Raw genomic sequence first — 14,483 nt, 5'->3', positions numbered from 1 at the left:
CACCAGCTCGAGATTTATTACTCAGCTGATTTTTAGCAGTGGGTACTGAAATGTCAGATCTTAAATTCCTGTGCGACAGCAGTAATTTTTTGTTTCCATGAAATGGCAATGCCAGTGTCTGCTCCTCTGCTATGGCGGAGGATCATCGCCCCACTGCTGTAAGAGCAGTGCAGCGGAAAAATAACATGATAACCTCGTTATTATCATTTTAATTTACACTATGGAGTGGGTTTGGGCGGGGCTGGGGCTACAGTGGGGGGGAGTGGTTTGCGTACTCTTAAGTGCGCATGACTGCTTGGAAGAGACAGTGGGCGACAAAAGGTAAGTGTTTTTAAATTTTAGTTTAATCTCCCAACCCCCCAGCTCCCACCCCACAACCCCCTTTTTCTGCCAGCCTCCACTGGGCAACGCAGTTTCGTTGGTGAAGGTAGATGAAGGGCTCCTTGTCGTTAAAAATTGTATATCTTTACGGTTGAATAACATGAGCACCAAAACATGGGTTGCTCTGTTGTTGCTTGTGTTAGTGTGATTGATGCGTTCCCTTTTCTGTGTCTATTTCTGCAACTAGGAACAGATGGACAAAGTTGGAGTTCCTGTTGATGCTGATTTCTGTAAACTGTACCTGCGTGGCGGCCAGTGCGTGAAGCATAAGGATGAAAACCTTGTCTGTAATAAAGATGTGCAAACCTTTCCTATTTTGAGTGTAAGTTTTCTCTCTTCTAGTTAGTAGTTGTTTAATCTTATATACATGTGTGTGTGTATATGTATATATTCATGGACACCTCTAATGATATCTGGAGAGTGCTCCAGAATAACCGGAGTGGTGAGGGCGAGATAGTCCACTCACATTTTCTGGTAGTCGCTGCCTCAAACAGGTTAATATTAGTAAGTCCAAAGCCTCTTCGCATCAGTGCACTTTCTGGGATTTTTTGAAACTTGTTAGTTTGTTTGAGAAGAGCCTTTACTGCTCCCAGAAATCTTTTATGTTTTTGGCTGTGTTGCATGTCTGTTTAGGTGGGTGAACTTTGACGTTCTGCTGACAGCTGGTGTGGCTCCTTCGATTAAAGTGCAGCCACTCTTGTGGTAAAATGTATAAGGTGCCTGCTGTAATCCAACGTAGATTAAGAACTTACTTTATTTGCCAAAGGAACAGAGCCTGGAAAACATGCCACTGGAGTCTAAAGAATGCCTGTAACTTCGTGGCTATGTCTATATCTTTTCTCAAGTTCAATATTCACAGGACACATGAGGTCTGAAATGTGGAACTTCATAAAAAGATGCACGTGTTTAATGAAGGAGGTTGAAGTTATTACATTGATTTAATTAAACTGCAGCAGTCTCGTATCCTCAGTTAGCTAATTTATTCTTCACAGTTGGGTCCTGGAGAACATGGAGTAGAAGTTACAAGAAATGTTTCTGTTGGATAAGCTTTGGATAAGCTATGTACCTGTCTATCTATTCATGCATTGAAAGGAAAAGTATAGTTTGGGCTTGCATGGAGATTCTGGGCCAGTCTATGTAAACATTAATGTCATTTAATTTACAACTGTGAATTGAATTTTGGAGAAATAATTTTGCGGTGGCATTAGGCTGGGTTTCCCCTTAGCTTTTCATGACAAAGGCTCTAAAGACTGGAATACATAACGCTTTTCATCTCGGGGGTTTATGGTAGACCAATTATTTGCATTTTAATATGGCATGTTATTTCATCATCCCATCCAGGTTGGCATTTCCGGACACAGGTTCTGCCAGGTATTAAATAAATCTTTTTTTCCTTTCAGATGAGCAATGAAGTTCCCCAGCCTGTGCCATCGCCGGCAGAGACTTTAAACCCGCAGGTATTTACTTGTGTTATAGTATGTGCTGTCCCTTACATAGGATTTAGAAATCAGCTGTTTAGCATTAATTTAGTGAACTAGTTACCAGCTGGCCTTGCAGAGGAAGACAGATTACTGCTAAATTATTCTGAATAAATAATTACTAGATAGGTTTGTAGAGGATTTGTCCACAGCACGCTTCAAATCCCAGCAGTGTTGGAAGGAGTATGTGCTATAATGGAAATTTGCCTAGCCTAGGTGCTGCTAAGTTCCAATTCTATTAAGGACTCAGAGGCGAGGATTATGCCTTCTTTCGACGCTTTATTTTTTACAGCAGCGATATAAAACATCAAAAAACTACATTTCCCATGAACACTTGGGAAAAGTGTCTCTCAACAGGAGTCCTTCCTCTCTGTCCGTACTCCAGCCAGCCCTGATAGTCCTTCCACGGTGTTTCCTCATCCTCTTTCTTCACGCGATGCCCTTCGTGTCGCATTTTCACGCATCTTGTTTGGAACCATCATTTCCTGCAAAAGAGGCAGTGTCAGAGGCTGAGCCGGAAAGCAGTGCCACATAGCACAAGGTAACAACAACTGTAAGCAGTAGCATCAACTCACCAATACACATAAGCCCCTTGAATGGATTACTTACACCAATATAGGGAGGGTCCACTTCACTGAAGTCCTTGGGAGGGATAATCCTTGCCTCCGAGTCCTTAATAGAATTGGAACTTACCAGCACCTAGGCTAGGCAAATTTCCATTCTATGGCAGGAACGGAGGCTTCGGATCATGCCAGTTCACAGCTTGTCGACAACTAGCCTTGCCACCTCCAGCACCGGCTTGAAATATAACCTCTTAAAGGTGGAATCTGAGGACCAATCGGCCGTACGCATCAGATCCTTAAACTGTGCCCCTAGGGCAAAAGCTTTAGATGCCATCGCACCTCTCGCCGAATGAGCATCAAACTGTTTCGTATCTTTCCCGCCTCCTGCATCACCCAACGCACCCATCTGGCGATGATCGGGGAAGAAACCGCCCTGTACGGCTTGCGTAGTGCAATGAGCAGTTGTCTTTCGCCCGGAGGGCGAGATTCACCAGTTAGTTCTTCGTAAGCACGGAGGCACTGAACCACACACAGCTTCGGGGAGTCAGGAAAAGCTGGGTATGAAATTACCCTTGTGTTAGATTTTGTCCTTCTGCTCACTGTGAAGGATACCCCCTCAGGGCAAAAAACTCTGGCAGAAATATCCAAGGCTCTGACGTCCGAGACTCGTCTGCAAGAAACTAAACACAACAACATTGCCAGCTTGGCAGTCACCTCCTTACGGGAGAGAAACCTATTTGGTTGCCAAGAGAGGAACAGGTTTAGGACTCTGTTCACGTCCCAAAGGACAGAATACCGTGGCTCCGGGGGACGCGGGAGACTTATTCCCCTAAGGAGACGGCACACCAAGGGGTGTTCGCCGATAGACTAACCCTGCACCACAACATGTCCTGCCAAGATCACGGATCGGAAGGTGTTAATTGACCGATAGGCCAGCCTGTCCTCCGCCAAACTTGCCAAAAAATTAAGCACATGTACTACATCAGCCCCCACGGGATCAACACTCCGTCACAAACACCAACAATGCCAGGCTGATCGGTATCTTTTTGTTGTGCTATCCACCCATGCCTTGGAGAGCAATTCGTCCACCTTTCCCAAAAGGCTTGGGAGCGTCCAACGACGCCGGAGATCCTCAAGGCCATTTTTCTCAATGTTCCGTCTTGGACTAGGCGATGAGGAATGAAATCTGGATTGAGAAGAATGTGAGGAGAGTGGGGGAGTTGGATTGGAAAATCCTAGGAAAGTTCCAGTAGAACCGGAAACCACATTTGAGACCTCCACAGCGGGGTGATCAGCACCACCTCCGCTTGTTGGCGACGTAGGTAGGAGCGCAGACACTCTTGTGATCATAGAGAATGGGGGGAAGGCATAGTCCTGCTTCCCCTGCCAATCCTGGAGGAAGGCATCCGTTGCCTCTGCCAGAAGATCCGGCCACCAACTGAAAAATCTCGGTGACTGACGCAAATAGGTCCACCGAGAACAGACCCCATGCCCCGACAGGCGGGTAAAGATTTGGTGGTCCAGTTTCCACACACTGGCATCCAGAAGATGGCAGGAGCACCAATGGGCCACCTCGTTCTCACGTCCAGATAGGTACTCTGCCGTTACCGAAATCTGGTTGTCGAGGCAAAAGTGCCAGAAATCTCTGGCCAGGTTCGCCAACATCCTGGATCTGGTCCCACCTAGGTGGTTGATGTACCGGACCGTCGAGTGGTTGTCCATCCTGAGGAGGACACACAACTGCACCCTGTCCTTTGTCCAGCACTGTACCGTGAAGGATCCCCCCAGTAACTCCAAGCAGTTGATTTGTAACAACTGCTCTTGAGTGGACCAGGCGCCACCTGTGGAAAACTCCCCGCATCAGGCACCCCACCCTGAGCGACTGGCGTCGGATTCGATAATATCTGAGGCAGATCCGAAAATCGCACGCCCATTCCAGGCCTCCATGTGCGTGAGCCACCACCTCATTTCGTCTCACACCTCGTCTGATAGGGAAATCAGCTGAGAATACGTCAGCCCCTGTCTGAGGGGATAGGCCTTCATGCGCTGCATGGCCCGATAATGCAAGGGTCTGGGAAAAATAGCCTGAATGGAGGAAGCGAGCAGTCCCACCAGTCGTGCCAACTGGCGCCAAGAGATCTGACTCTTTGCCAAAGTCTGACGTAACTAGTGCCTGATCTTCACGATTTTTCTGGCTGGAAGACTCCGAGTGGACATTAGCTAATCGATGTTGTAACCTAAAAATGTTGCACACTGGACGGGGACCAGCAGGGACTTCCTTTCGTTGATAACGAAACCGAGCCCTTAAAAGAGGTTGACTGCAGTCTGCAACTGGGCGGACAACCTCAGGGGACACTGGTTGAAAAACAACATGTCGTCCAAATATACAATCATTCTCACACCCCTCGCCCTGAGGAACTCCACTACCGGTCGAAGAACCGTTGTGAAGCACCATGGAGCGGAAGATAGAGCAAAAGGGAGTGTGGTGAATTCGTAAACCTGACCTTCCCACCTGAACTGCAAAAAACACCGATGAGGGGGAGAGATAGGCACCATCTGGTACTCATCCTTTAGGTCTAGCCTGACCACCCAATCGCTCGGTCGAAAAGACGTCCCAGAGGAGGTGAATGCCCTCCATCTTGAAGTGGCGGTACACCAGCCACTCGTTGAACTCCTTCAAATTGATAACTGGGCGCCTGCCACCGTCGACCAAGAAGAGATTGCTGACAAAACCCCTTGGATGCTCAACAAATCGGCCCTTTTTGAAGGAGGGCGCGCACCTCTTCGCGCACTAACTCTGTGTCACGCTGCGAAAAGGAAATGGGACGGGGGCGATTAAGCGGACAAGAACAGCCATGAAACTCCAGATGGAAGCCCTGGACCATCTGCAGTACCCACACATCGTTGGTGAGGGAAACCCATGCCAGGAAGAACTGCGCCAAGCGCCCCGCCTCACCTGCAAGTTTGCTGAAGGCAGCACACTCACCTCTTCCAGCACCTTGCTGCTGACCTTTCTGGTGGCCACGACCATAAAACTTCTGGCTTCTTGTTGGGTAGAAGTTATTAAACTGGGCATTGTCCTGGACTGACCACGGCCGGAGCTTCGCCCCCGGTCGGGGCTGTTAAAGCGACCGAACAAGCGGCTCCTGCTACGTCCGGCCCTGTTGAAAACCCAAGGAGTGAAAACCTTTAGGATGTTAGCTTGCACCCTGTCAAGGGAGGTGAAAGTTACTACAAACTACCCCAACTCCTTGACGGAGGGGTCACCAAACAAACCCCCTGGGCCACCGCTCCAGCCTCCGAAGAGGCGACGTCCCCCAACTTGGGATCCACCTTTATCAGGAGGGAAAGTGCGCAGTTCGCATTCCGAATGAAGTCTATTGTGCGCTGCGCCCAATTGGAGAGAACCTCCGGGGATATCACGTCCCCTAACACCTTGGCCTCCTCGGCCATGTCCAAGATCTTGGTAACAGGCCCTACTGCATCGAGCAGCTTGTCCTCGCAGGCACGCCAGGAGCGATCTGTACCCTTTTTCGGGTCCCTAACGAATTTTGCTAGAAATGTTGCCATTTTTGGATCTATCTCAGGTGTGAGGGCGACCTTCCCTTCAAGACTAGGGCGGGGACAATCCGCCCTAAGGCGGCTGCGGGCATCTTTATCCATGGGCTTACGTAGAAGCGCCACCACATATGGGGCTACTTTATCTCCGGGAACCCAGTCTGAAGACCTCGGGTGGACGATTTCATCGGGGTCTAGCATGCCCGAAGGCCCTGCTGGGTTGTGGGCCGGGGCCGAGGACCTAGAGGAGCATGCTTCCTCATCCGAATCTGGGGAGTCTCCGTCATCATGGGTGTCCGGAGTTACTGGCCGTGGAGACGGAGGGGGCCCCCCTGTAGGGGCTGTTGGGTTGGGAAGGCGCCTGAGCCACAAATGCGGTCTTCAAACGCGCAAAGGCCTCCGCATTAACCCTCTCAATGCAAGGCTTTTTGCTAGGGGGAGGAGAGGAAGTAGGTACCAGGGTTGGGCTGGGCTAGACGGTATAAGGGCTGCCAATTTTCCGTAAGTATCATCCAGGCGTGCTGATAGACGTTGTTCTAAGGGTCCCATGGCCTGATCTACAGCCCTGTAGATAGAATCATCCACTGCCTGGTAGAAATCATTATCCCAGGGGATGTAGCTTAGTGGATCCTCCTCATGGTATTGGTCATGCTCCCCCTGCATGCTGAGGTACAGTAGGCTCCGCAGGGTCCAGGAAACGCCAGGCAGCGTGCGTGCAGTAGCACAATATATATCTATATCCCTGACTAGTCACAAATTTGGATCTGGGAGGGAGCCCAAGCGAATGTCGTTGGCCAAAGGCGCACAATGTCTGGTAGAGCCTTAAAGACACACCAGCCCTTCTTAATCACAGGGCAAGCCACCCGGGACACTGTTCCTCCGCACCGCATTACTCGGTGCAAAATTGCGACCTCGCAGGGTGTTCAGGGAATACACAATACCGACCCCCAAAGGGCGTACAATTGAAAAGCAGGGAAAATACGGACCCCCAATGGCGTAGAACCGGGTGGCAAGGGACAGGCAACCCTAAGCGAGCAGCGCCAGTCAGAAAACCGTGATTTTGCGCTTCAAAACTCGTGCTGCCCTCTGAGAGGAAAGTCTGCCCCCTGGTGGCTGGAGGACCACACCGCACTAACTACAGGGTCTAAATCGCGTTGGGTACGCCCGCAGCATCCCGCGATTAACAGGGAATCTGTGAAACACAGAGAATCCCCCCGTGTTGCCAAATACAGTCAAGCGCTAAGCAGAAATGTCGCAAACACTCCCCAAACCCAGGAGATGAAGAAAAATCGACTTAACTTGCTGCTGAGCATCGAAGAAAGAGGATGAGAAAACACTGTGGAAGGACTATCAGGGCTGGCTGCAGTGCAGAAAAATAGGAAGGATTCCTGTTGAGAGACTTTCTTTTCCCACGTGTTCATGGGAAATGTAGTTTTTTGATGTTTTATATCGCTGCAGTAAAAAATAAAGCGGAGAAAGAAGGCATAATCCTCGCCTCTAAGTCCTTAATAGAATTGGAACTTAGCAGCACCTAGGCTAGGCAAATTTCCATTATAGCACATACTCCTTCCAAAAAAATAAAGCAGAGAAAGAAGGCATAATCCGAAGCCTCCGGTCCAGCCATTGAATTATTTTTGCAGATAACTTTAAGACTTGCTACAAAATGTACACCAAAGCAGAAAAAAAAATCTGTCTATTAACCGTTTCCTCTGTGTTACTGCTTCTGTAAAATCAACATTGACGAGTATTATAATTTTGAAGAGTGGTTTGAATTATTGTTTGCGGTGCGAACCATAACTGGTGAATGTCAATGGTTTTCATGTTTGAGCTAGAACCATAACTCTGTTTCTAATTGTGCTTTCTCAGTAAATTTCATAGTTTTCTTTTTGTAAAAAAAAGGAAAATGGAAGGTTAAATAATTTTAAATATTGTGTGATTTCATTTCATGTAAACAGTTCTCACTTATTACCGCTTTCATTTTCTTTACAGTAATTGTTTGAGAATGCACCTGCCTTCAATTTTTAAACCACTAATTATAGAAAGCCTGTTTAGTAATTGTGTATTTGTCTCCATTGGTGTTTCATTGAGTTAATGAATGATAGCATGGTGAAATCCAGCAGTTGGGTACCTGAATCTGACTATAAATGATAGGGTATATGACTCCTCTGTGTCATTGAGTCAATGATGGTGAGCATATTCAGAAACCTCTGTGAACCCCTCAGTGAATGTCGGAGTGTCGCAATCTAATATATATATATATTCATGAGTCGGCGTTGCGAGACCCAGTTTGTACTTCACCCTGACGCACCTTAATTAAAGGGTTGGCGTGAAATGAAACTGTAACAGACTACCACATTTTATACCCTATCTGCACTCGCTTTCCAGTAAGCGGCATGCCGGGAAGGGTAGTCCCAATTCTTCCTCCTCAGTGAGGTCGTTTCATAAGCACAGTTTTTCTGCCAAATGTTCAATGTTCATTGTTAGTCAGCCCTCCAGTGGGCCCCAGGTCAAGTTACCTGCCTCCAATCAATGATACCTTTGTGCTGCAGAGGGGCTGCGAAGAAGTTTTCAGCCCTGCAGACTCAGTCCGGTTTGAATGGCGGTGCACACTTCCACAGCTGGAGGCGCTGTGCATTTAAATTTCCCCAAAAAGCTCAGAACTTTTGAAGATGCACTCCACAAAGGTAAGTTGTGACAACCTTTTATTCATGAGGCGGCATTGCGAGACCCAGTTTGTACTTCACCCTGACGCGTTTCGATGCATCTTGCACCTTAATCATAGGGTTGGCATGTCAATGAAACTGTAACCGACTACCACATTTTATACCCTATAGGCACTCGCTTTCCAAAAACTCATGAAGTGAAAATATTATGGCGGTCTAGTGCAGCAGTGCAGTCTTAGCTTAAGCCTGCAAAATAATCAAATATACAATACAAAGGATTCAAAAATTCAATCCTACTGCGAGACATAAGTATGTTCAGCAGGGAAGGCGAGATACCTGATCAAATTTATAATGAGTGAAACGCTAGTGCTTATACGACCAACCACGGACAATGCTACTAGCCGGACTAGTGCCAATGAATTCATCATTAAGTAAATCTGATTGTGGTTGCAGGAAGACAGAAAGATGTGCAAAGTAAAAACTGTGTATTGTAATTTTGAATATTTTCCAGGCTTCAGCTAAGAATGCACTGCGGGCACTAGACCGCCATAATATTTTCACTTCAGGAGTTTTTGGCACAGACCATGTAGATGTATTATTTACAGACGACAGGCAAAGCTCAACATGGAGTGCATGATTGTAGTTTTTTCCTGCTCATATCGGCATAACATAAATCTATTATTGTGATCTACAACGTAATTACCTACATGGCAAGAAACTGTGAATCTATGTTTCTTCATTGAAATACAAGCTATATCATCCAGCATTATTATGGTTTGGTAATAGGTAATCTCACTTTTTTCACATGTCAAGGATGATTTGCTTATTATTGTATGCCGATCAAAAACTTTGTGTTTTACATGCTGCATTTACTCGTTCCAACATGGCTGACAAATATGACGTCAGATGTGGGTTACATTGTGCCTCTTCTATGTTTATTGTTTATATATGCACGTCCTTGTAGAACTGGCTTCGTGTGATCAAGACACATTTCGCATCGAAACGCGTAGCGGTTTAGAGGAATAAAATCTTGTTGTTCAGCATTGGACCTCTGAGAGTGGGTCATTACCGTTTGGATTTTGATATATATATTCATGCCAGAATCGAGACTGTTAGTAAGATAAAGAGGGTTTCTGCCACCTAAAATGGCAGTTCTTCCAGCCAGTCACATTTGAGAAAAAATTAAAATTTGATTTGCAAAAATCTACAAAAGTGTTAAATATTTGAAGCCCATCCAGTAACTTTTTAAAAAGACTAATCTTCTCTTACACTACTGGATGGATTTACTTCAAACTAACAAAAGCTTGATTTCTGAGTAAACTTCCAGTATAATGTCATGGCGACCTTGTCATATCATGGCTGAATGGATATTACACATCAATTCAGCGGTCTGGTCTATGTGAGCAAGCAACATTTTTGCACCTTTTGATTTTTTTCGAACAAATCTTTTGAGTCACGAGGTCTTGGTGACTCCTCCTCTGTAGGCAGATTTTCATGGACACAAACCTCATTGTTAGATTGTTTTTCTTGGCCATCGAGTTTGTCGATTCTGTTTCGTTGCCTCGAATCCACTGAGTTCCATACCCGTCATGAGAGGACTCTTCAAAACTAATATTCCACTTGTGACGCAGGTTCCATTCTGCAGGGCCATCGAGGACGAGTGTCTTTATACCACAGTGTTCTCCTTACTCCCTTGGAGAATGAAGAATCATGTGGTAATAAATGTCCTAAACCTGGGCCGACCACCATGCCGTCTGCAACTTGTGACTCTTGCTGGACCACGACCAGAGCTGCTGCGGCTATTATTTGGCTTTGTGCTGCAATAAAACCCTACTGGCAGTGCCAAGATTGACAGTGGGCACACAGCGGAATGACCCTGTCCACTTTAGAAAGGCCAGACATCTTCTGTGAAACCTGTCCCCTGGGCAGCAAAGAAGAGCTACTGGGGCACTTGCCTGAGCTCCCGGACCATCAACTCATCCCCAAATACATTGAGTAAAATACTCAGAGTACGGCAATGAGTTCTTCTAGGAGGAGGGTGAAGAAGATGCCCCGGAGGGCGCGCCATCCACTTCGGTCCGCTCTGGTCCATGCATGAAGACCACGCAATACACGAGTACAGTCAACGTCCCTACCACCCCATATAAGGGGCTGCATTGCTGGTGCCAAGCACTGCCTCTTTGAGGGGCAAGCATCAAGCCCAGTTCTAAAACCATTGGATCTTGTCTGTTGTCTATCACTGCCATTTTGTGGAGCTTCTTTCCGCCCTATAAAACATCCCCCCGCACTCACACTTTCAGCTCAAACATATCATACTGTTCCGCGAGGAGGAGGTTCAAGCGCTACTGTCTAAGGGAGTTCTAGAGCTAGGGGCCCGCAACATCAGGGCAAGGGTGTAAATTCCCTGTACCTCCTCATCCCCAAGAAGAACAATACTCAACCTCCATCCTCTCAAGATTTACACATGGCCACCCTTCAAGATGTCATCCCCTTTCGGCATCAATGCGACTTCATGGACATTCTCAACCAGAAGTATGACTACTTTCACATCCTGATATATCCAGCACATCTGCACAATTGTGGTTCATGGCAAGTGCTGCTCTTCGGAGTCACCACAGCTGCGAGGGTCTTCACCAAGTTCTTAGCAGTAGTTGCTGCTCACCTAAGGAGGAATGGGATTCACATATTCACCTATCTCAGGGACTGGCTGATCAGGAGTGCAGGCCTAAAAGAATGCCTGGTTCACACACACAGGCCACAGTTCAGGGGCAGTCCTCAATTTTGTAATGGGAAAAACCTTCCACATCCCACAAAAGGTGCAGGTGTTCCATCAGCTGCTACCTCTTTTTCAGCTTCTGTCACCTTTCAGATCGAACTGGTATGCGCCTCTTAGGAATGATGGGCTTCATGCATTGCTCTAGTGCCCCACGCCAGGCTACATATCTTCCAACTGCAGATGTGCCTTTCGAGTGGTCACAAGTGGAGGGTCAAATAAAGGATCTAGTGTTGGTAAGGGCCAGCACCCAACGCTGTCTTCAGAGGTGTAACAGTAACATTCTTTTGCAGAGCAGGCCTTTTGAGGCCCTGTTCTGCAGGTGACAAACTGCTTAGTTGGCTGGTGGGTTACACTTAAACCATATGGCAGTTCAAGGTCTGGGACAACCTCATCTGTGGGTTCACTACATCAATCACTTGGACCTGTCAGCCATTCAACTAGATCTCAAAGCATTTCTCATTCAGATTCAAGACAAGATAGTCCTGGTGCATACGTATAACATGACCACTATGTTCTATCCACAGAAGTACGGAAGCGTTCACACACCTAACCTGTCGGACCTTTCCAACAGATTTGTTGCTAGGCCATCCATCACCACCTTAATCTCCTGATAGAGTACCTACCAGGAGTAACAATGACTATGCAAACCTGCTCAGAAGGGCACAGCAACAAGTCCGCAAGTGGAAACTCCACCTGCAAGTCCTGCTCCTTTCCACAGGTTGGGCAACCCAGACCCGTTTGCCACAGCAGAAAACACCAAATGCCCAAACTTTGCCACGAGTTTCCACACTCCCAGTCCTTGGGCAATGTTCTTTGGATGAAATAATATGGGGTCTTTGCCTACGCTTTCCCCCTCTCCCACTGATACCATACATGGTCAGGAAACTGAGGCAAACATCTCTCATACTCATCGTGGTAACTCTGTGGTAGGCGGACAATCGTGGATCTCCACCCTCCTGGAGATGTCCGTTGTCCCGCACAAGAACCTCATCAAAAGGCTGGACTTTCTCTGTGAAGATTACAGTTAGTTCAGGCACCCAGACATCTCCACCTAGGAAATTTGGCCCCTGAAGTCGTAGTTTACTTACCTTGGGTTGCCACCGAAGTGTATGGACATACTCCGAGTAGCCCGCAAATCTACCACATGCACTTGCAATGCTGCTAACTGGAACATTTATGAATTACTTTGTCCTAAACAATCAATCCACTCACCTGGACAGTGCAAGACATTTTGTTACATCCTACACCTTCAACAGTTGGCCTTGGTCTATACTTGAATCATCAGGCTACACCTGGCTGCTATTTCTACATACATGCAGAACAGGGAACAATCTTCTATCGCTAAAATCCTGGTTATGAAAGCCTTGTTGGCGTGCCTTAAGTAATTATTGTTACCTAGGGTGCTTCCTGCCCTAGTCTGGAACCTTAACATTGACCTTACCAGGCTTACGGCTTACACCTCCGATCCCTTGCATGTATTCCCCTACAGTTCTCTCTCGGAAGGTTGCCTGCCTCATCTCAATTGCCTCAGTCAAACACATTAGTGAAATTGCAGTCTCTCACTCTTCAGGAACCTTTTCTTCCAAGTACACAAAGATAAAGTGGTTTACCTTTCCACCTCATCCAATCCATTGAACTCCCAGTCTTCTTTCCACAACCTGACTTGGTAGTTGAAAGAGCACTTCACACACTTGATGTTAAGTGTGCTCTTATGTATTACATTGACAGAACCAAACCCTTTTCTAAGACACAACAATTGTTTGTCACTTTCTTCCAGCCTCATCAAGAACACGACATTTCAAAAACAGGATGTTCGAGGCATATGAGCTGCAGATACTACACTTAGCATTAGATCGCCACCTGGTGTGGGGCTCGGATGATTGCATGTTGTTGTCGTCTTGGAAGAAGTATTTGTAGTCACGAGCTAGGTGACTCCTCCCTTGGATGGTAGTGCGCATGGGCATCGGCTCCATCCTTAGATTGTTTTTTTCCGCCACTGGGTTTGGATGAAAGTTTTCCGCTCCGGCTAGAAATAGACTTTTCAAGCACTTTGAAGCGCAAAAAACGTACTGAAAACGTATCAAATTACTTTTGATATCGACTAACATCGTTTCGACTACATCAGCTCGATTACGGTCGTCGACGCAGGCCGTTGGGCCTATCCACGCCGTGAGGCCTACACCTCATGGAAAGAATGCCATTCAAGAGATGCCCCCGGTGTGGAGCAAAGTTTCCACACAGTGACCACTACGAGGTCTGCAACCTGTGCTTATTGCTAGAACACGACAAATCCATCTGTACAGCCTGAACGTCCTTTCGATCCAAGAAAACCATCCGAGATCGGAGGGCCCGTCGACACGACATGCAGAGATCCGCCTCGGAACCGGTGGATATCTTCGACGAGAGGTTCCGCTCGTTCCCGAAGAAGATTCCAATGATCTCCAAATCGTATCAGAGGCAGACGACTCAGATGACTCCATTCCATTGGGTCAGCACGTGAGTACTACTGCCCCTGCACCACACACAGCACCCAGATCGAAGGCAAAGGTCAACTCTCCGCCTCCGGGGCCCAGTCGCAACCGAAAGACCCCTTCGACAGCCCCGCCATCGAGCCTGGCTCCGAAGAAAGTCATTAAGCCTTCCGGTAGCTCTGTAACGAGCAAGCCGCACGTGCCGATCCCACAAATTCCCTCGGCACCAAAACCGAAAAAAGTCTTGGCTCCGGAACCGTCGACTTCTAAAGACAAAGGTATGAGGCCAGCGTCCGACGCCTCAAAGCCGGCGAGACTAGCTTCCACTCCGAAACCATGGTCTTCGGTGCCAAAACCGACAAGGCCTGATTCCGACGCGTCCAAACCCTCGAAACAGCCTTTGACACCGAAAACAACACCTTCGGTGCCGAAAACTACGCCAAAGGACATTGTAACACCTCCTAAGGCTCAAGACAGAAAGCAACCCCGTCCGGAACCGAAAAAATCGGCGCCGACAAAGGTTCCACAAGAAGAAGACCTTTTTCAACCAGATCCTCTGCAAAAGAAGATCTACATTGACCCAAAGACAGGTC

At 47.4% G+C, this 14,483-nt stretch overlaps 1 protein-coding gene across 1 annotated transcript in view; it reads left to right on the top strand.

The window, feature by feature from the left end:
• Positions 1–14,483, top strand: part of TMEM87B (transmembrane protein 87B) — a 376,065-nt gene that overhangs the window by 75,302 nt on the left and 286,280 nt on the right. Inside the window, exons 4-5 of the mRNA XM_078649037.1 lie at positions 569–703; positions 1,782–1,838. Coding sequence (XP_078505163.1) covers positions 569–703; positions 1,782–1,838 — 192 coding nt within the window. The remainder of the gene's footprint in view (positions 1–568; positions 704–1,781; positions 1,839–14,483) is intronic.

Source organism: Lissotriton helveticus, chromosome 6 (assembly GCF_964261635.1).
Source record: "Lissotriton helveticus chromosome 6, aLisHel1.1, whole genome shotgun sequence".
NCBI lineage: Eukaryota > Metazoa > Chordata > Amphibia > Caudata > Salamandridae > Lissotriton > Lissotriton helveticus.
The sequence above is the reverse complement of the archived record's forward strand: the minus strand, read 5'-3'. Positions and strand labels throughout refer to the sequence as shown.